The sequence below is a fragment of the Petaurus breviceps genome, unplaced genomic scaffold (genome assembly GCF_028583685.1).
Source record: "Petaurus breviceps papuanus isolate PSGF00001 unplaced genomic scaffold, PetGlider_PUasm1.0 99, whole genome shotgun sequence".
Taxonomy (NCBI): Eukaryota; Metazoa; Chordata; class Mammalia; order Diprotodontia; family Petauridae; genus Petaurus; species Petaurus breviceps.
In genome coordinates this window covers 19,646,242-19,668,709 of record NW_027187465.1, presented here as the reverse complement: position 1 = coordinate 19,668,709, position 22,468 = coordinate 19,646,242, and the positions used below count along the sequence as shown (strand labels likewise).

The 22,468-nt window shown below is 43.1% G+C and overlaps 1 protein-coding gene across 3 annotated transcripts; it reads left to right on the top strand.

The window, feature by feature from the left end:
- Positions 1 to 1,425: 1,425 nt before the first annotated feature.
- SDSL (serine dehydratase like) lies at positions 1,426 to 21,418 on the top strand. 3 transcript variants are annotated; one of them, XM_069081863.1, is made up of 9 exons: positions 1,478 to 1,572; positions 10,172 to 10,370; positions 11,641 to 11,680; positions 14,868 to 15,007; positions 18,362 to 18,450; positions 19,409 to 19,636; positions 20,126 to 20,250; positions 20,866 to 21,092; positions 21,175 to 21,418. In XM_069081863.1, exons 2-8 carry the CDS (start codon positions 10,191 to 10,193, stop codon positions 21,057 to 21,059), a joined length of 996 nt encoding a protein of 331 aa, XP_068937964.1. In that variant the 5' UTR covers positions 1,478 to 1,572; positions 10,172 to 10,190; the 3' UTR covers positions 21,060 to 21,092; positions 21,175 to 21,418. The 3 variants fall into 3 exon arrangements, with proteins under 3 accessions (XP_068937966.1, XP_068937964.1, XP_068937965.1); XM_069081864.1 differs by lacking the exon at positions 1,478 to 1,572 and adding an exon at positions 8,946 to 9,096; XM_069081865.1 differs by lacking the exon at positions 10,172 to 10,370 and having other exon boundaries at positions 1,426 to 1,572.
- Positions 21,419 to 22,468: the final 1,050 nt, after the last annotated feature.

Here is a 22,468-nt window from a genome sequence, read left to right as displayed (position 1 = left end):
ATATTAGCACCTATCTCACACGGTTGTTGTGAGGATCAAGGGAGACAATGTCTAGTACATAGTAGGTGCTTAATAAACGCTTGATCCTTTCTTCCTTCTCTTTCACAATTGAATTGAGAGAGGTGATGGATTCTAAGCAGGAACCAGCCTCTTATAACACCATAAATTTAGAGCCTGGAGAAAACTTAGGGGGTCATTTAATTCCTCTCATGGAAGAGATGAAAACAAAACAAAACAACTAAAGGTTAGAGATGGGAAATTAATTGCTCACAGTCACACATATCCAGGATTTAAATTATTTTTCATTTCAATTATTTTTCACAGGTTATTACATTCCAAATCCAGAAATATTTCTGCTTCCATCAACACATTTATTAAAGCAAAGATTCTAAAAGAAAAGGGAAGTAGAAATCTTGCTTCCCTCTGTCTTTCTTGGAGTCAAGATGCTCCAGATTCCAATTCTGTCTCAGGTACTTAGTATCTTATCTTTAAGGTAGAGGGATTAGATGAGATGGCCTCAGGTAGGTGCTATTATTATCCCCATTTTACAGAAGAGGAAACTGAGGCCAACAGAGGTGAAGGGACTTTCCCAGGTAAGTATCTGAGGTCAGATTTGAACTCAGGTTTTCCTGACTTGAGGCCCTCAGTCTAACCACTGTCCTACAGGACTGACTTATAAGAGAAAGTAACTGCAGGGTAAGTGGATGAAAAGGATGCTTTTCTATCCTCTAAAATCTTCATCAAAAAGCTACACACCTGTCGAGGGATTCCTTGATGAAAGTGGGAGAAGGGGGTGAAGAAGACCTCTGTAGTAAGATCAGATCTTTCTAGCCACACAATTGGTGGCTTCAGTTTCCTCATCTAGAAGTCTCTTATTGAGATTTATGTAGTAAGGGGGCGGCTAGGTGGAGCAGTGAATAGAGTACTGGCCCTGGAGTCAGGAGGACCTGAGTTCAAATCTGACCTCAGACACTTAACACAAAAACTAGCTGTGTGACCTTGGGCAAGTCACTTAACCCCAATTGCCCTACATTCTCCCCTCCAAAAAGGAAAAAAAAAAAGAAAGCGAAAAGAAAAAAAAAAGATTTATGGGGTAGGTAGGATTGTTGGACTTGGAATCAAGGAGGATCTGAGATAAAATCTTGATGGAGACACCAGTTGTGTGACCCTGGTCAAGTCACTTATTCCTGTCTCAGTTTCCTCAACTGTAAAAAAAAATCAAACCATCATGAAAGAGGTTCGTCCCTTAGGTCTCTACACTTAGGGCCTCTTCCAGGTCTAGAATTTCAGGGTTTGAGTGGCAGGTGTCCAGAGGCCAGATGCAAAATTCTTTCCCCCCTATTACTCTGTCTCTAGAGGGTTCTCCAGCTGTTTCTTTCTCCCTCTTCTCCCTCCGTCATTTTTCTTCATTGGATCTGGCGGTCTTCCAGTGGCCTGAGCAAAGTGGCCTTTTCACCTAGGAGGAGGAGCTGAACAGCTAAACTCAGCAGGAAGCTGAGCCAGTAACCCGGGAGCCAGCAGCCTGAGGAAGGAGGCAGAGGGAAGGGCCAGCAGGAATTAGTTTACAGTGAGGTAAGCCAAGCCTCTGGGCCTCCCTAGAATTTGGGAGGGGAGCAGCTTGAGGGGCCCTGGACTGTTTTTATCTTTTTTTTATCTCCAGATCTTAACACAGTGTTTGGTAGATTGTAAACATTGAATAAATGTTTGTTGACTGACTGACTGTCAGCTGACTTTTAGGGAGGGGGAAAGGCTTGGCCATACAGAAGATATCAGGGCAAATTTCTAGAAAATAATAGAATTCTTCACTGATGATGGGAAAGGTGGTCTAAGTGACTGGGGAGAGAGGGACTGAGGGACACTTTGGGCCTGGGGCTGGGGTGCTACCCCATGGGGTAGCAGTCATTTGGAGGTTTATTTTTAGAAAGGAGCCCCCATCCCTGGTATCCACTGGAAAGAACTATTTTCACTCTTGTTCAAAAATGTCGGGGGGTAGGCCGGGGTCCCTGAGAAGCCAGCTGGTTTGAGGCTCTCTGCTCTGTCTTCTTCGTCTTCAGCCAGAGGGCTGGGGGAGAGTAAGGGGATGATGGGTGGTCTGGATGTGGGCCCAGGATTTAGTAGGTACTTTATTGAGATAAGTACTAACGACTCTCTGCTATCTCTATAATCACTTTCTCCGTGCCTCAGTTTCCTTTTTTTGTAAAATGAAAGGCTTTGGATCTGATTATCAGCACCTTGTGAAAAATTAAACTGACCTTTGGATGAACTCTTTAGATCCAGCCTGTACTTAATAAATTTCAGAATCTTTCTTTTCTGATATCACTACTCTGGGAGGGAGGAAGAAAGGGGGAAGGGTTGTTATCTTTATTTATTGGGTCTCTTGGGAACTGAGTGACCAAAGGTCTGAGGCAATCAGAGAGTATAACAGAGCTTCTAGGGCTCAAATCAAGTTCTTCTGTTAGTGTTTTGTTCTTTCCACAGAATTTGGGGAAATAGAGTGAGCTCTGGAATTGGGCATAGAGCACCTGGGTTCAAATCTTGCCTCTGAAGTTTAATAATTTTCCCCCAATCATTTCAGTCATGTCCCATTTACGGTTTTCTTGGCTGAGATACTGGAGTGGTTTGCCTTTTCCTTCTCCAGGTCATTTTACAGATGAGGAAATTGAGGCAAATAGGGTTTAAGTGACCTGCCCAATATCACATAGTAAGGGGCTGAGGCTGGATTTGAACTCGGGAAGATGAGCCTTCCTGACTCCAGGCTGTGGTCCCTCTGCCACTTTGCTGTCCCTTGAGGTTTACTACCTATTAGGAATTCTAATTAGAATTAGATCTTCATCTGTCTGGGTCTCAGTTTCCTGCTCTGTAAAATGTTTGGGCTAGATACCTCTGAGCTTGCCTCTACCTCTGGGTCTGTGACCCTGTGACCTCCTCCTATGACCTCTGGGTATTGGTTGAGATAGCCGCCCAGCTCTGAACATATAATCCAAAGCATGGAAGATCATGGGAGTACGGGACCGAATTAAGCATGCAGGCCAGTTCCCTCATGCTGGGGATACAAAGACATAACAGTCTTATATTGCCATGGGGGAGACAATATATACATATGCAAATACATAAGGAAGGCTGTTAAGGGAGGAGGAAGGGCAGATTTTATATTGAAGGTAGTGCTTGAGCTGAGGTAGAGGTGGGGAGGGAGGGTATTCCAGGCAGGGGGAAAAGCCTTTGCAAAGGCCTGGAAATGAGAGATAGAATGTCTTATGTCAGCAGCAGAAACGAGGCCAGGGAGACTGGATGTAGACTTTGTGGAAGGGAAAAAAGTGTAAATCCACCTATTGAAATATAGGAAGAGGGGGTGGCTAGGTGGTGCAGTGAATGGAGAACCTGCCCTGGAGTCAGGAGGACCTGAGTTCAAATCTAGCATCAGACACTTAATACTTACAAGCCATGTGACCTTGGGCAAGTCACTTAACCCCGACTGCCCTGCCTTCCCCCTCCCAAAAAGGAAAAAAGATAGGGAGAGACCAGACTGTGAAAGGAGTATGATTGGAGATGGCGGAATAAAGGATGACCCACTGCCATCTCCCATAATCCTTTTTACTTGAACTGCTGTATCAGTACCATGTGTATATATAGTACAATGGGTTGAAAGAGCTAGTTAACTGCTGGACAGAGTTGTTTACATTTGATCTTAACTAATATCCTGCTTATTTAACTGATGGTTGCTGTCTTTACCACCAGCTGTTAGCACATCAAAATGGTGTTTGATGAGTTGGGGAGAGAGAGAGATGTACTCTACTGGGGTCTGCTCTTTGGTTTCTGAGGTTAATTGAGAATAACAAGATCTAACATTGATGTAGGGCTTTGTTTAAAAGAGGTTTGCAAAGAGCTTTATAATTATTATCTCATTTGATCCTTCCCTTCCCTTCCCCAGGAGGTAGGTGCCATTTTACAGATAAAGAGACTGAGGCAAACAGAAGAGTTACACTGCTAGTAAATGTCTGAGACTGGACCCCAAACCATGTATTCCTGACTCCAGGTCCCGTGCTCCATCCACTGTGCTTACAAATTGCGTCATAGTGAATCATAATTTTGTTGTTCAGTCATTTCAGTCATATTTGACTGTTTGTGACCCCATCTGGGGTTTTCTTGGTAAAGATATTGGAGTGGTTTGTCATTTCCTTCTTCAATCTAATAAAAATAGCTAGCATTTATGTTATTTATTTATTATGTTTATTTATTGTGTACCAGGAACTATGCTAAGAGTTTTACAGATATTAAATCATTGATCCTCAAACCAACCCTGGGAAGGAGGTACTGTTATCCCCATGTTACAGATGAGGCAACAGAGGCCCAGAGAGAGGCTAAGTCCTGCATCACACACATAGTTAATGACTGGGGCTGCATGCACCCCAAGCTTGGTACTCTGTCCTCACCCCCATACTTTTGATATGCTAAGGGTCCCTAAAAACACAATGAGATAAACAAAAAAATGAATGGAGGACAAAAGTTGCCCCTTGGGCTACCCTCTGATTTCTAGCTAATCATTCATTGGGAAGCCCTGTAATTGGGGGTTCTGGAAGGGTCAAAGATTCACGGCTCTAGAGGGGAATGTAAGAGACCTCAGATGCCATCTGATCCAACACCTTCATCTATGGACATGAAAGCTGGGGCTTGAAATGATTCAGTGGCTTGCCCCAGGTCACACAAATGGTCATCTGAAGAAACAGGATGGGGAGGGTGCTGTTTTCAGTCTAAAATGTCCAAGGTCATCATCCCTTGTGAGTAAACAAGGTCAAACTCCAAGGAGCTGGAACTGTCCAGTTTGGACCCGAGACCAGCTTGCATGATGGTTCCTCCCCCCCCCCCCCAGGCACTTACAGCCTGGCTTGGAGGTGGTGTCTAGGGGAGATGCAGGGCTCCACACAGTGGCCGATTGGGCACACTGCAATGGAGAGACTGGAAGCCTTTACAAGGGAGCCTTCCTGAAATTGGGAGGGGCCTTAGAGCAAGGAATGTCAGAGCTGGAATGCCAGGGCTGAGAGGGGCCTTTAGAGGCACATAAATAAGGAGCACCTCCCCACCCCCCTTACATTAGAAAAAACTGAAGCTCAGGAGAGAGTGCCTCCCCAAGGACCACAGAGTTTGTCAGGGGGCCAATGTTCTTCAGTTGTCCTGGAGATCACAAAGCTCAAGAGGGCAGGTGGGTGAGAAGTGAGGAGGTGACTTCGTGGGCCTTAGGGGTAACCCCACCTTCAGGGTGGTTTGAGATTGGTAAGAACAGAAGCATGGACTTTAGGTGCTGTTTGATTACGTTCCTCTGAACTCAATGGGGAGGATGGTCAGGATGACAGTTTCAACCAAGATGAGAAAGTTGGAAGAAAAGAATGCTAGATATGGAGTTGATTCAATTCAATTCAATAAACATATATTAAGCACCTACTATTTTCCAGACACCGTGTTTTGTGCTGGGGATACAAAAAAAAAAAAAAAAAGAAAAAAGCTCCAGCCCTCAAATACTTACTTATCAATTACTAGTTTTAGTTAATTAATATTAATTAATTAAACATATATTAAGCACCTACTATTTTCCAGACACCGTTTTTTGTGGGGGGAAAAAAAAAAAAAAAAAAAGGGAAAAGAGTTCCAGCTCTCAAAGAGTTTTTCATCAATTAATAGTTCAATTTCTAAATTATCAATTAATGATTAAACATTTATTAAGCACCTACTGTGTGCCAGACACTATGATCAATACTGGGGATATAGAAAGAGGCAAAAGAAAGTCCCTGCCCTGAAGACCACAATCTAATGTCAAAAGATCTGGGATCAAATCTTGCCTTCGCTTACTTTCTGTGTGACCTCTGAGCTTCAGTTTTCTCATCCATAAAATGAGAGATTTTGACTAGATGACCCCCACGTTCCCTTCAAGTTATAAAGCTATGATCTGCATCTTTCTATGGCTTTTCCTTTCTCTCCTCCATCTTTCCAAACCTGGTGACTGAGAACAGAAGGCAGGCAGCAGGCTCCGGAAGAAGAATGTTTTAATACAAGTTTTGATTGATACTTTTCATTGGCCTAACAATTACACAAACAACCCTTTTCCAAAGTAAATTCCCTGAAAACATCCAAGCAAAGCCACCTAAAAGAGGGTTTGTGAGGGAATAATAACACAAATCCATTTCTTCTTTCATAGTTTTCCTATCATCAGGAGAAAGATTTACTTTAACTGAAAGGCATCAATGTTGTCTGTTGTCTTGACCTGAATTTTGAAACTCTATAGTGTTGTAATATTTATAGTTATCTTTGTAGTTATAAACATTTTTGTAGCTACCCTGCATATTGTTTTCCTGTTTTGATTTCTTCCTCTCCTGCAATCAGTTCATATAAGTCTTCTCACAATTCTCAGAATTCTTCATCTGCCACATTCCCTATAGCCCTAGACTGGTTTTGTTTACCTTTTGCAGTCTGACAATTTGGAATAGTGGGAAAAGGAAGCAGGTCTTGTAGTCAGCAGAGGATCTGGGCTCAAGTTTCATCTTTGACACATGCTGGCTCTGTCCTAGACTATAAGGTACAGACTTGGCACCAATCTCCATCAAGGGAAAACGTTTCTTCTCAGGGAGCTCTTTGGAGGGGTAGGATCAATCAACAAACCTTTATTAAATCCAGTGAATAGAGTGCTAGGCTTGGAGTCAGGAAGACTCTTCTTTGTGAGTTCAAATCCAGCCTCAGACACTTACTAGCTGTGTGACCCTGGGCAAGTCACTTCACCCTGTTTGCCTCAGTTTCCTCATCTGTAAAATGAGCTGGAGAAGGAAATGGCAAACTGCTCCAGCATCTTTGCCAAGAAAACCCCAAATGGTGTCATGGAGAGTTGGACATGAGTGGAATGACAGAACAACAGTGTGCCTGGTTCAAATACTGCTTTTGATAACTACCAGCAATTTTGCCATAGAAAACTCACTTAACATTATTAAGCCTCAGTTTCCCTATCTGTAAAATGAATAAACTAGATGACTTATAAGGTCCCTTCCATTTCTAGATCTGTGAGGAAAGATTTTCTTCCCCCTTTTCCATTTATAATTTCTTTCTCCTTTTCTCCCTTCTGTGAGGTCCTTTTTAGTTGTGCTGGGCACTGTGCTTTACAAAGATCGATTATTATCCCATTTGATCCTCACAACAACTCTGGGAGGTATGTGCTATTATTATCCCCATTTTATAGATGAGAAAACTGAAGCAAATGGAGGATAGGTGACTCTTGCACAGGTTCACACAGTAAGTGTCTGAGGTGAAACTGAATTCAGGTCTCTACAAGACTCCAGGTCTGTTGCCCTGTGCACTATGGTGCCACCTAGTGGCTCCCAAAAACACTTGTACAGTTATTCCTTCCATATCTCAACTTATCGCATGGGGTTTTCATATATTTCTTGTTGACATAAGAAATTAAATGGGAAATTTTTGGAAGTTTTGTGTAAACTGCAGACAACACACAAAAGCCAGCAGATGACACAGAGCCTGTAACCAAACACTTAACCCAACATTTACAATAATGTCCTGTAAACATCCCATAAAAGAAAATGAAAAAAATCAGACTTCTTTGGTATAAAGGGAATGTCAAAAAAATTTTACCCAGATTTTCCAGCTACCAAGTAATAGAGCTCCTAAGTGTCTGAGGCATGAATTTTGGAACTTTCTTGCTACAAAGTATCCACCGTGACACCTTCTCCATTAAGTCAATACCCTCTTAGTTTCCAGTTTGGAGATTGCTATGAAAAGAGTTGCTATAAATATTTTGTACATACGGGTACTTTTCTTCTTTCTTTGATTTCTTTAGGGGTACAAGCCTAGAAATGATATAGTTGGGTCATAGTTTAGTGACTTTCAGGGCACATTTCCAAATTACTTTCCAGAATGTCTGGACCAGTTCATGGCTCTATGAACAGTGTGTTAATGTGCCTGTTTTTGCCCGGCTCTCTATCATCTGTCATTTACCATTTTGGGGGTCACCTTTGTCAGTGGCGGGGTACAAGGCAGAACTGTAGAGTTGCTTTAATCAACATTTCTCTAATTATTAGTGTGTTGGAGCATTTTTCATATGATTATTGATAACTTGGGTTTCTTCCTTTGAAAATTGCCTGTTGCTAGATATCCTTTGTCTTATCTATTGGGGGATGCCTCTTGTTCCTATAAATTTGAGCTGGTGGATTATATATCTTGGACATGAGACCTTCATCAGAGAAATTTACTACAAAGCTTTCCCCCCACTCACCTGTTTCCCTTCTAATTTTAATTGCATTAGATTTGTTTTGAAAAATCTTTTCAATTTCACATAATCAAAACTGTCCATTTAATTTTCTGTGAACCTCTCTATATCCTGTTTGGTGATGAATTATTCCCCTATCCAATGATCTGAAAAGTTACTTGTCCTTGCTCCTCCAATGTGCTGATGACCCTGTTTCAAAATGTCCAAGTTATGCATCCATTTGGAGTTTCTCTTAGTATTCAGTATGAGATGTTGGTCTAATGCCAGTTTCTATCAAACTGCTTCTTTCCAGTTTTCAAGCAGTTTTTGTGTAATTGTGAGTCTTTACCCCAGTAACTGGGTCTTTGGGTTACTGAAAATGCTGATGCTGTATTTGCTTGCTTCTGTATGGTGTGATCCTGATCTGTTCCAATGATCACTCTATTTTTAATTAGTACCAAATTGTGGGATTATGACTTCTTTGTGGTATAGTTTGAGATCTAGAACTGCTAGGACCCCTTACTTGTAGGAGGTGGTTCCTTCCCCACTCTGGCCTGGGCTCTTGGCTCCTGGTGTAGATGGGGGATGGGAGACCTTGGTCCTGGGCCATTCAGATCTCCAGGCAGAAAAGGCCACATGGGGGCTGTGCCTGAGCCCACAGGGGAGGGACCAAGGCTCTGAAAGAGGGGAGCCTGGAACCTGGAGTCTGTGGGAAGCAAAGTAACAGGAGCCAGCCCCCAGCATCCCCCCTGAAATGGGAAGGCAGTCCAGAGAGGAGAGGAGACCAGGGATTGAAGAGGTTCAGGAGGAGAGCTCTTAGGGAGCCCTGGAGACCCCTGTAGTGATTGCTGAGTGGAGTGGTCAGTCTTTCATCTCCCAGAATTCTTTCTTAGTCTGTCCTCTTGCCCTCTCTTTTTCTCATTTCTCTGCTGTTGTTGCCTTCTTCTTCTGAACTCTTTTCTTCTTCCCCTCCCCCATCTTTTTTTTTTTACTGTCTCTCTCTGTGACGCTCTTTTTCTGTCTCTGTCTCTTCTGTTCCCCCTCTGCCTGCCTCCATTTGCCTCTGTCTCTCTTTTTCTGTCTTTTTGCCTTTATAAAATTCTCTGTCTCCATCTTTGTCTCTTTCTTCCTGTCTCTGTCTCTCTTGCTGTACTCAGTCTCTCTGATCTCTTGCCTCTAATATCTAATGGTCCCTTCCATTTCCCCTCTTAGGATAAGAGGCACTGGCCCAGGGACTGGACTTATGATTTCATGGGTTTAGGGGACTCTTAGAAGAGAAAATTCCCTCTGCCAGTGCAGGCTGGCACTTTCTCTGCAGAGCAGTCTTACAATATGGAGAGTTTCTTAGAACAGTGAAAGGTTAAGTGATTTGCCCAGGGTCACATGAATGAAAGGTTGAACTTGAAATCAAATATTCCTGGCTTAAGCTGAGGCCAGTTCTTGGCAGGAACTTTAGGAATCATCTATTCCAACTTTCCCAGTTTTTAAAGGAGGAAATTGAGATCCAGAGAGGGAAAGTGACTTGCCTGGGGACATGCAGGTAATGACTGGCAAATTTAAGATCTGAACACCGGTCTCCTGACTTCAAATCCAATGCTGATTTCATTATTCTATCCCCTGTCTCTTTCCCATTGCCTTATCTTTTTTCTCTGCTTCCTTCCAAACCTTTCTCTCTGCTTCCTACCTTTTCATGTAAAATCATAGACTCTTAGACCTAGAACAGAACTTCAAGAACTCCCCTATATTTTACAGGGGAGGAAACTGAGGCCCAGAGAGGAGGTGATTTGGCCAAGGTCACCTAGACAGTGAGCAGCTGCGCTAGAATCAGAAGGAGCCTGAGGTGCTGGGCCAGGGCAATTCTCCCTGTTTCCCACTGAGTGGTGCCTATGTTTGGTGGGCCCATTCTTGGTTGACATCTGTCTTTTTGTTGGTCAGGTTTTGTAGGTAAGGCTCCATGATGGACAGTTCTCAGAAGAAAGGTCTTGAGGAACAGAGGCATCTCCACATTGTCACCCCTCTCCTGGAAAGCTGTGCACTCTCGGCGGTTGCAGGAACAACTGTCTTCCTAAAGCTCGAGAATGTCCAGCCTACTGGCTCCTTCAAGATCAGGGGCATAGGGCACTTCTGCCAGGAGGTGAGGAGCTTTGGTCCAGAGGGCAGGCTTTAAGGTATCTAGGCAGGAAGGGAGAAATAAAGATTTTGGGTGAAAGGGGAAAGATGTCTGGCATAAAGGGATCTGGCAAGGGTGTCTGTGTGGGTGGATAGTTGGGGAGGTGTTCAGAACTCTAGCTTCCCTTGATCTAGTTAGACTCTCATCCCAGGGGCGAACAGATTTCAAGGATTCTGGGGCAGAGAGGTTGTGATGTTCCTTAGTGTCTGTAACCCAGGTGGGCTGGGAATCTGGGACAATGCCTAGGGATTAGGAAGCTATGTGAGGGTGTGGAATTTCTAGGGATTTAGATCATGGTCACTTTTTCCCTCCCCAAAAAGAGTAGAGAAGTCAGATTTCTTCTAAGTCTTCCTGGTTCTCTCCCCCTTCCCCTACCCACCCAATGCCACACTAGATAATGAGAGGACTATGGTGTAAATCCAAGCCCCATCATGTACTCCTTTTGTGACTTTGGACAAGCCATCTCACCTCTCTTGGCCTCAGTTTCCTTAACTATAAAATGGCAGAGGTGAGCAAGATGATCTCTAGATTTGTGACTTTATACGCACTGCCTACATGACACTGAGCAAGTCACCTAGGCCTCAGTTTCCAGTTTCCTCAATTGTCAAATAAGGGGGTTAAGCTAGGTGGTCTCTAAGGTTCATTCCTGCTTGAAGCCTATGATACTATGGTCCCTTTCTTGCCTTGGGTTATGTGTATGGAAGACTAGGCACCACTTATAGGAAACTACTTTAGCTGCTGCTCTTGAGGCTTAAAATGATGCTTTCCAGATATAGTTGGGGAAGGGAGGGGTATGGTAAAGAGAATAGATGCATATGACTGGATAAGAGTGTGTGTTCCCATGTGTACATGATTGAATTGTTCTTATTTTCAAGGTAAGGGACTATGAGTCTTTAGTCTATATCATCAGGCTTGGGTGATGTGTTGCTTAGTTTTGCCTGATTTTTTTTTCTTTTTCTTTCTTCCTTTTCTCTTCTTGTCTTGTCTTCTCTTCTTTCTTTTTCTTTTCTTTTTTTTTGGTACAGGAGATAACTTCCTGGATAAGGGAGTGGGGAGGGATATATTAAAAAAATAAAGGTTATATAAGAACAAAAGATATAAATATTTTTTTAAAACAGTGTGTTCATTTGTGTCCTTTATGGGTATCTATGTATGTGTAGCTGAAAAGGTCAGTATCTCATACATAAATTCCACATGATTCCACATCACTGCACTCCTTTTCTTCTTTCCACAGATGGTCAAGAAGGGTTGCAAACACTTGGTGTGTTCCTCAGGTGAGCTAATATTCCCTATCCCTGAGTCTTCTTGGGCATCCTAAGAATGAAGGAGTGGGTAAGAAGTGGGAACTCCTACAGTGTCCACAGAACTGGAGTCTGGGGATGGGGATACCTTATAGATTCCCCCTTATTCCTTCGGGGCATAGGATAATAGAACAGGGGGAGGAGAGGTTTATGGATATTTGGACAATAGGTTGGGGTCGAGATTGAGGTGAAGAGACTGTGGAAAGGGATTGGAGGTGAGAGATTCGGAGGAGAGATTAGAGAAGACTGATGGAAAGAGTTGTTGAGTTACAGGGACAATTTGGAAAGAGAAGTTAAGGAACATTAAAGGAATATCATAAGGTGAAGTTGGGTAAGAGAGTGGGGAATGGTTTTAATATTCATTTATTATAAATGATTCAGAGCCATCCATATTGTTGTTTGTAGTTTGCAATTCTTTTGGCAATCATTTTTTCATATCTTTTGACCACTAACACTGGGGAATGGCTTTCAGTTTTGTTTTATTTATGTTAATTCCTTATATGTCTTGGTAGTGAGATATTTATCAAAGATATTTGTTGCAAAGATTTTTTTTCCCAGTTAAGAGCTTCTCTTCTTAGTCTGACTGCATTGATTTTGTTCATGTGAAAACTTTTCAATTTCATGGATTTGAAAAGCTTTGTTTTAGCTTTTGTCATCACTTCTCTCCCTTATTTGGTTAAAAATTCTTGGAGAAAGGTCTGAGGGAAGAGTTTTGGAAGAAATCTGGAGAGACCGAGAGAAAAGTAGAATCTCAGAGTGGGAAAGGATCTCAGAAGTCATCTCACCCAGCCCATCCCCTAGCTCAGAATCCCTCTACAACATGTTTATCACAGCCATCTATACCTATCTTGAAGACCCCTAGCTACGGGCACTTCACCACCTCCCAAGGCACCCCATCCTTTTTTTTTTTTTTTTTGAGCAATCGGGGTTAAGTAACTTGCTCAAGGTTACACGGCCAGTTATTTCTGGGTGTGGTGCTGAGTGTCTGAGCCCGGGATTCGATCTCCAGGTCGTCCCAACACTGGAGCCGGTGCTCTTACTCACTGAGCCACCTGGCTGCCCCTAAGCAATTGGGGTTAAGTAACTTGCTCAAGGTTACACGGCCAGGTGTTTCTGGGTGGGTGCTAAGTGTCTGAGCCCGGGATTCGATCTCCAGGTCTTCTCAACACTGGAGCCGGTGCTCTTATTTGCTGTGCTACCTGGTCGCCCCTCACCCCATCCTATTTTTGAGCAACTTTTGTTCTTAGGAAGTCTTCCCTTATATTGAACTGAAAGGTACCTTGCTATCACTTTCTCCCCCACTTCTACCCAATTCTGGGGCTGAGTAGAATGCATCCAATCCATTAGAATGTGAGGGGCGTTTTTGTTTTTCCTTTTTCTGTGTATTCCCAGTGCTTAGAACAGTGCCTAGTATATAGTAATCACTTAATAAATGCTTGCTGGTTGTTGATTGACTCTTCCACTTGACAGACCTTCAGATATTTGAAAACAGCTATCATCATGCCCCCACCCCACAAATCTAATCTTCCTCAAGTTAAACATTCTAAGTTCCTTCAGTTCATTCTCATATGCTATGGTTTTGTCATCAGCTCCTTAGGCTTCCTTTTATGGACGATCTCCCGTTTGTCAATAGTCTTATCCCACAGTGCCCCAAACTGAATACAAATACTGTAGATATGTCCTGATCTTGGCAGAGTACAGAAGGACCATCATATCTTTCTTGCTGTGGACAATTTAGCTCTCTTAATGTACTTTAAGAAAAATTCAGGGAGGGCATTTCGAAAAATGGCTTGACTTCCCCTTCAAACACCTATACCTCCATGATCTACTCCTCTACCCCACCTCAGTCATACACAAAAGATGGTCATACTCTCCATCTTCCCATAACCCACAAATGCATCACCTCTGTTCATAAATTTGGAAATTCCCTTATCTGATCGCAATCTATTGGCTCTCTGTCTCTCCCTCTGGCTGTTTTTTGATCATATTGGGATTTCCAATCCCTTGAGCTTTCATTCTCTCTCAGGCTGACATTCCTACACTAACCACACTCTTCTCCATTCTCCATCTTGACCCCCTCAGTGAACTAATTCATTTTAACAATAAGCCCTCTTATTGAGTCATTTGCCATCTTATCATATCGTATCACTGATTATGCCCTGTCATGCCTCAGCCTTGGATCAGTCCTGACATACACTATCTTTACACCCTCATATATGGTGTTGAACGAAGGTAGAGAAAATCATTTCACCATACTGAGTCTCCTATCAGTTTATATCAAGTTTTCTTTAAATTTAAATATTAAATCAACCTGACTCTCACTGCTACTTGGCAATCCTTTTACACCTCTCTAATTAACAGACTATCCCACTCACCATAGTAGCTCTTTTCAAATCAGTCATGGCTTCCCCTCCCCCTACCTTTCCTGAGAAGCTTGCGTCATATTTTACTGAAAAAAAAATGAGGCCATTACAACTAAAACCCTACCTTCTATGAGAAACCTTTCACTATCAGTTCATTCCCATTGATCCTTTTGTTGATTAACTTCAATTAATCATATGTATATACAGTCTCTTTGTACAAAACTGGTTGCATGTTACATCACTCCCATTAGACTGTATGCTCTTTGAGGGAAAGAATTATCTCTTACCTCTCTTTGTTTCTCCATTGCTTAGTGTAGTGCTTGGCACAGAGTAGGTGCTTAATAAATGTTTTTTGATAGAAAGAAGCTGGAAGAGAACTGGGAGGAAGAAAAGGTAGTACAGGAGGAGTTGGGTTCAAACCCTGGATCTTCTACTACCTGTGTGACCTTGCACAAGTCACAGCTTCTCTGGGTTTCTGATTCCTCATTTGTAAAATGAAGGAGTTGGACTAAATGATCTCTAAGATCTCTTATAGCTTGAAATACTGTGATACTTTGATCCCAGAGTGTTGGGTTGATTGGGGAGGAGAAGCTCTGAATACATATGAATCCCATAGCTCCCTTTTGGAAGACATCTTAACTCCTATGCTCACACTAAAAGAGTGTCTAAAAGAGTCCTTTACTAAGATGGCAGCTTCCTTCTCAGCCTTCATCTTCTCCCATATTCTCCCTTACTAAGTACATGTAAATGTCAGACCAACTATGTATGATCCCTTAACTCTTTCATTGCTTCCACAGGGGGAAATGCAGGTGTGGCTGCTGCTTATGCTGCCAGAAAACTGGGCATCCCAGCCACCATTGTGTTGCCCAAGGGTGCCAACTCAACTATTCTTCAGAGGCTGGAGAGGGAGGGGTCTGAAGTGCAGATGGTGGGGAAGGTAATAGAAGGCTCCTGCAATGCACAGCCCACTGGGAAGTTGGGAGGGCCTGGAGGCAGCTGGAATCTCTCTTGCTACCTGTTATGTCCTAAGCCTCTTCAGTCACAGAAGTATACTGGTGGTATTTTATTGGGCCTGTGACTTTATTGTTGTGAGCAGTTTCTGGTGAGGGAACTCCCTTTACCCAAGTAGAATGTATTTGCCTTACAACCACTAGTCTTAAGAGAATAACCTGGGGTCCTGAGACAGTAGAAGACTTGGCCAAAGTCACACAGTTGGTATGTGTAAGAGATGGGAATTAGAAGCAGACCCATCTGACTTAAGTTTTGCTTTCTATCTAGGCCTCTCTTAGAATTAGATTTGTTAATTTAATCATAAAATATAATAATTATAGTGTAATAATACTGTAATATGGTACATAGTACTTAGTACACAATACCGTACACTATACAATCCTATGTACATTATACACAGTACCTAATATTGTAATAATGGCCAACATTTCTGTACTTGCAGGAATACCCAGTGTTTGACTTCTCTTTTCTCGGCCGTTTGAGCCCTATAACAGCCTGTAAATATTACAGATATTGCCATCCTCTTTTTATGCTGTAGAGGGGATGGTCTTCCCAAGGGGCATTAGGAGAGGCCATGCCTATTCCATGGCTAATCCTCCCCCAGCTTTGCCCAGCCTCTTGTCCTCAGGTTACAAGTGACCTCATTCCTCTGCCTCCACATGGGAGGGCACTTCAACTAGTCCAACTAAAATGCATCTTTGTGTGCCATGTTCTGCCACTGGCTTCTTCTTACCTTTCTTTATTTGGACCAGGACCACTTGTCAGAATCAGATCACACAAAAAATTCGTGACCAGCAGCATCATATTTACTTCCAAACAACACATGGGTAAAAAAGAGTGACTGTTGAAGTTAGGTGATGCAAGGGTTAGCGCCCTGGATTTGGAATCAGGAAGACCTGATCTTGAATTCTGTCTCAGATACTTAATAATTGTGTGACATGGGGTGGCCAGGTGGCTTGGTGTGTAAGAGCACTGGCTCCAGTGTCGGGATGACCTGGATCAAATCCAGGCTCAGATACTCGGCACCACACCCAGAAATAACTGGCTGTGTAACCTTGAGCAAGTTACTTAACCCCGATTGCTTTAAAAAAAAAATAATTGTGTGACTTTAGTTCACTTTCCTGGTTCTTCATCTGTGAAATGAAGGGGTTCCTCTTAATGGTCTCAACTTCTAAATCTACTATCCTTAAATCACTGAACCTCTTAAAGCCCCAGTTAACTCACTGGGGTTTAATTTGCAGACCAGTAGCCACTCTTCAATGGCAGATGGAGTTTTTGTATGGGAATCCCTTTATCAAGGAAATCTCAGATCCGGGTCTCTCCTCAAACATTATAATTTACAGGGGGAAAATAGTAGTGCCTTTGTCATCGATTGTAAATTAAAGTCATTTAGAACCAGCAGAATTTTTTGATTACTTGATCAAAGAATTCCCCAAATGCTTGAAACGGGTGAACAAGATAGGAGTTCGCTGAACTAGTGTACTGGGGGTCCCACAGTTTACCCTCTTCTTGGTCTCTAATGCTTTGGAAGTAGAATTCTCTTACCCCAATGTTTCCCGTCTGTTAATCACCTTTCTATATCTTGCTTGGACTTAGCTGTTGGGATTAGATTGAGTGCCTAGAAGGAAGGGACCATCTTTGTCTTTCTTTGTTTCCCATGTATTTAATAAATTAGAGGCATTTAGTAAATTCTTATTGATTTGACTATAAGCTCCCTGAGGGCAGAAACCAGCTCTAGGATATTTTATAAAAGGCTTCACATACATTAGCCTCACAACTACCCTTTGAGAAGAGTCGGACAGGTATTGGATTATATCATACTGCCTTTATCCTATTGACAAATTAACTTCTATTGATAATTAATCTATTGAATTGATTAATTAATTCTATTGAATAAAGGTAACATGTAAAGAATATTGTTATCCCTATTTTACAGATAAGGAAACTGACACCCAGAAAGCTTAAGTGTGTAAGAAGGAAAATTTAAGCTGATGGTCACCTAACTGGTGATCATCAGAGGGAATTTTAGAATACCTCTCCCCAGACTCTATATCTAATGCTATCCCCACTGTACCACGATGCCTTCTGCTTTGTTGACAGGTCCTTGAACAGGACTTGTGTGTGACCAATAAATATTTGTTTAGTAAACTAACAAAACATTTGCTGGTTTTTAGTAAGGATGGTTCCAGCCAATTTTTTACCAAAAAATTGGGGACATTTTCCTCTTGTCCTTTTTGTTTGTTGTTTAGTCATTTCAGTTATGTCTGGTTTTCCAGACCCCACTTGGGGTTTTCTTGGCAAAGACAATGGAGTGGTTTGCCATTTCCTTCTCCAGCTCATTTTAGAGATGAGTAAACTGAGGTAAACCAGGTTAAATAAGTTACTCAAAATCACACAGCTAGTAAGTGTCTGAGGCCAGATTTGAACTCAGATCTTCCTGACTCCAGACCCAACCCTCTATCTGTTTTTAAATCATCCTCACTTCCCAGCATCTCTCTCCACTGCCACCCAGAGGACTACCTTTTTTAAAAAATGAGAATAGAAAAGAGGAAAATAAAGACCAGTTCAGAAAAATGAACAATCAATCAAGTCCAGCATCTATAGGCAGTGATCTACGCCTGTAGTTCTCTTCCTCTACAAAGAAAGGAGGGAAGCAAAATCTTGCAGATCTTCTTTGAGGCGAAGATTTGTCATTATAACTTTATCTCATTTTATTGTTGTTTTTTCTTTATCATCATTCTTTCCATCGGGATTGTCTGTTGTTAACATGTGCCTTGTCTGCCTGCATTTACTCACTTCCCTGTGCATCAGTTCATAGAAGTCTTCTCATACTTCTCTGGATTCTTCATGTTCATTACAGTGCTATAGCATTCATTCATATACTGTAGGATGGATTAGAAGTGGGAAAAAAGCTGCTAAACATATCTCCACTTGTTTTCAAGTCAGTTGAGTCTAAATTAGGGGAGAAGGAGTAAGAAGAGGCAGATTTGGGACACAGCCTAAATATCAATGTCCATTGACCATAGGAATCCCCAAGTGGCTTTAACCACTGGCTTACAGCCTGGCCCCAGTGTCTCCATTAAGATCTTTAGAGTCTGAATCCCTGACCCAGACGTCACCTCTCCCTCTCTCCCTCCTATATCCTACTAGCCTGGATGATATGATTAGGTTATAAGTCCCTGATTACTCCATATTTTTTTCCCCCTCTCACTTAGATGAGTCTTAGATTCTTAGTAAGTGCCTTTTAATTCATTGATTAATTCTGTCCATTTTCCTGTAGGTATGGGATGATGCCAATCTGAAGGCCCAGGAGTTGGTAAAAATGAATGGTTGGGTCAGCGTTCACCCCTTTGACCACCCACTGATCTGGTAACTATGGGCCCCTTTCCCTTTCCCAGCTCTGTCCCTTGATCCTCCAATATTTAGCTCCTGGATTTATGGTCAGCTCTCATTAGAAACTGATTCACTACTATTCAGATTATCCAGGGGATTCAGACACTTCTCTCTCTCCTTTTGCTCTGCAACTTGGCTGTGGACTGCTGACATTAGAAATGTTTTAGGAAGGGGGAATTGGACTGGGGCACAAAGCCATTAACTTGGCCATCTGAGTACCAGGTTATGTTTCTATGACAGTTTGGTACAATGAGAAGGGCTCTGGGTTGGGATCTGGGAAACCTGGATTTTAGTCCTGATTCTGAGACAAACTGGCATGTGACCATGAATGTGGCTGGCCCTCGAGCCTGGGTCTCAATTTTCCTTTTGTAAAATGAGGAGGTCGCTAAGGTCCCTCTCAGCCCTAATATTCCATATTCTAAGGTTCTTCCCAGCCCTGGCATTCTAGAGCTCTGTCTTTCTCATCCTCATCACCACCACCATCATCTTCATCATCATCAACAACAATATTTTATATCACTTTTCGATTTACAAAGTATTTTACAAACATTGTCTCATTTGATCCTAACAACAACCTCTGAGGTAGGGGTTATTCTTATCCCTATTAGGTTGTAAGCTCCTTGAGGGCAGGGACTGTCTTTCCATTTTTAATATGTTTATCATGCCTTCTACAGTGCCTGGTAGCACATAGTAGATGCTTAATAATATGTGTTCAATCAAGCACATTATAGGTACTTCATAAATTTTTATTGACTAACTTATTTTACAGTTGTGGAAACTGAGGCAGAGTGATTTGCCTACAGTCATATGGGTAGTAAATATATGAGGCAGGATTTGAACTCAGGTCTTCCCGATTCCTTCAGATATGCCATTGGTTGGGTGGTGGTGGTGGTAGTAGTGATGGGGGCCTTTCTCTTCTTGCTCCTGTCTCTAGGGAAGGCCATGGAAGCATGATTCATGAGCTGAAGGATACTCTGGGTACCCGGCCTGGTGCCATCATTCTTTCTGTGGGGGGTGGGGGCCTCCTGGCTGGTGTTGTGGCAGGAATGAAGGAGGTGGGATGGCAGGATGTGCCCATCATCGCCATGGAGACCCGGGGGGCTGACAGCTTTAATCAAGCCATTCGAGCTGGGAGACTCATCACCTTGCCTGACATTACCAGGTGGGCATTGCCTGACTTTCAGGGGGCTGTGTTGCTCCCAGAAGATCCCTTTCCTTCTCTGGGTCTCACTTTCCTCATCTGTAAAATGAGAGGGTTGAACTAGATGGCCTCTGGGACCCCTTCCAGTTCCTGATCCTTAAGCATAATTACATATGTACCTATGTAAAGGAACAATAAAGGAATTGACTTAGATAATATCTATGGTCTCTTCAAAAGATCATAGTAGTAGGACCTCAGAGACCGTCCAGTCCAACCATCTCATTTTATAGTGGAGGCCTAGAGTGTTAAAGTGACTTGTCTAAGATCACACAGCTATTAAGAGGCAGACCTGGGCTTTGGAACCCCACCCTTCCCCCCCACACCCAGCCCTGGTACTTGCTTTCCAAACACAACTCCCTTTCCATTGTGGCACACTTTCTATGACCCATGAACTGTGTCTTTCTCACATTGGGAGAGTTGATTAGAATTAGTCTTTTTTTCTTTCCCCAGCCTGGCAAAATGTCTGGGTGCCAAGACAGTGTGTGCCCGCGCGCTGGAGTGTGCCCGTGAGTGCCAGATCATCTCGGAGGTGGTGGACGATGAGGAAGCCATTCAGGCCCTTGAATGCTTCCTTGGTGAGTGTGTTAGGAAGGTTAGCCTTGCTGTAGGCAGACTAGTTGGCCACCCAGGCCTATGACTTGAGGGTTGTTGAGAACTGCTCCCTGATCTCAAAATACTTCCCTGAAATTACACCCCAGAGCTGACATTTCCTTATTATCTTTTGATTTCTTGGGTGTGGTCTTGCTGTTTCCATATTCCATACCTTGGTGGTGATGAGTTCCAGCCTTTCCAGGAAATAATAATAGCTAGTATTAAATAGTGTTTTAGAAACAGTATCTTGTTTTATCCTTGTAACCTATTTACCTGGGGGGGAAGGTACTATTATCATCCTCATTTTACAGATGAGGAAACTGAGTCCAACAGAGGTTAAGTGACTTGTCCAGGGTCTCACAGCTAGTAAGCCCCTACAGTAGGATTTGAACTCAGGTCTCTCTGACTCTAGGTTTGGTGCTATATACACTGTACCAACTAGCTACCAGCATGGGCTATGGCATAAGGAACCATTGAGGATTCAGTGGAACATGGTGGTACCTTGTGCTGAGTCCTGACAGGTTCTTGGTACCTCTCTTTCCCTATTTCACTGTCCTGTCTTCCTGCACCCCTGACCTCATCGTCCCTGCCGGCCACAGATGATGAAAGGATGCTGGTGGAACCAGCCTGTGGGGCTGCATTAGCTGCCATCTATTCGGGCTGTCTGGGCCGGCTCCAAGCTGAAGGCCACCTCAGCCCCTCACTGTGCTCCGTCGTGGTCATCGTGTGTGGTGGGAACAGCATTCATCGGGCTGAGCTGAGAGACCTCCGGGCCCAGCTGGGGAAGCGCTGAGTGGCCTTTCCCTGGGAGGCTCCAGCAGGGCAAGTAAGCCAGGCCACGGAAAATAGGGTCTTAGGGGAGGGGGAGACAGCCTAGAGAGGCCTGAGAAATGGTGTTCTCCTTTCAGGATTAAACTGTCCATTGGACTGCTTAGCGCTGAAATGGTGCTCTCAGCAAGTACCCCTGGAGAAAGAAGCATTTGTAGTCCTCCTTCTCCTGGAAGCCTTCCCTGATTACTCCAGTCTCCAATATTCTCTCTTGTCTAACTTTTCTTCTTCATCTCCCTAACTAGACTGCAAGGAGGAATGTACCTTGTATTTTTGAGTCAACCCAGTCTTAGCAGATACTCAATAAAAATTTCATTCTTTGAATTGAGTTTGTAGAATCTTTGAACCTCAGAACTGGAAAGAAACTTAGGGATCATCAGGTCCCATTTTACAGAGTCCTTCCCTCACTGAAAAACCTTTAATGGCTCCCTGTTGTATATCTAACAAAGTGTTGTAGTTGTTCAGTCATTTCAGTCATGTTGGACTTTGTGTGACCCTATTTGGGGTTTAATTGGCAAAGGTACTGGAGTGGTTTGCCATTTTCTTCTCCAGCTTATTCTACAGATGAGGAAACTGAGGCAAACAAGGTTAAGTGACTTACCCAGGGTAACACAGATAGGAAGCATCTGAGGTCAGATTTGAACTCAGGGACGTGTCTTCCTGACTCCAAGGGCCAGATCCACTATAGCACCACCTAGCTGTCCTCATTCAATAAAGTCTGGCAATTAGGGCCTCTGCAGTTTAGCAACAACCTACCTTTCCAGTTTTATCTCAACAACCCCTGTTTCTTACATTCTCCTCCTGGCCAAACTGGACTAGCCCGTGTCCCCCATTGTTGTCTTCATTTCTCCGATCTCTGGACCTTTGATCTTATCAGCCCCCACTCCTGGAATAGACTCCCTCATCCTTATCTGTGAAAGTTCCTACTTTTATTCATTGTCCAGCTGAGATAGTACCTCCCTTCATGAATGTGGGGTCTCACCATGAATGTGATACACCCCTTCTCACATTTCCCCTAGTCCTTTCCCCTTATCTCATTTTTCCTGGCACCAGAGCATCATAGGATTTAGCTGTAAAACCCCATTGAGATTATCTGGTCCAAAGACCCCATTTTGCTGATGAGAGAACTCATAGAGGGGAAGCAACCTTCACATATGAACCCCTGACTCCAAATCCTGCACTCTACACCATATGGAGATCATACTCTATGGCAACTGCTGGAAAGAATGGAGGTTTATTCCAGAGAAGAGAAGATTCAGCAGTGATGCATAACTGTCTTCAAGTTTTGGGAGAACCAGGAGAGAGAGAGACAGAGAGAGAGAGAGAGAGAGAGAGAGAGAGAGAGACAGAGAGACAGAGACAGAGAGAGAGAGA

What these genes read in the sequence shown, in the direction of transcription:
- SDSL (XM_069081863.1), top strand. Translation starts at nt 10,191, where the DNA reads ATGATGGACAGTTCTCAGAAGAAAGGTCTTGAGGAACAGAGGCATCTC. An exon ending in ACACTTGGTGTGTTCCTCAG is followed by an intron (nt 11,681 to 14,867) that starts GTGAGCTAATAT and finishes TTGCTTCCACAG; the next exon opens with GGGGAAATGCAGGTGTGGCT. An exon ending in GGCCCTTGAATGCTTCCTTG is followed by an intron (nt 20,251 to 20,865) that starts GTGAGTGTGTTA and finishes TGCCGGCCACAG; the next exon opens with ATGATGAAAGGATGCTGGTG.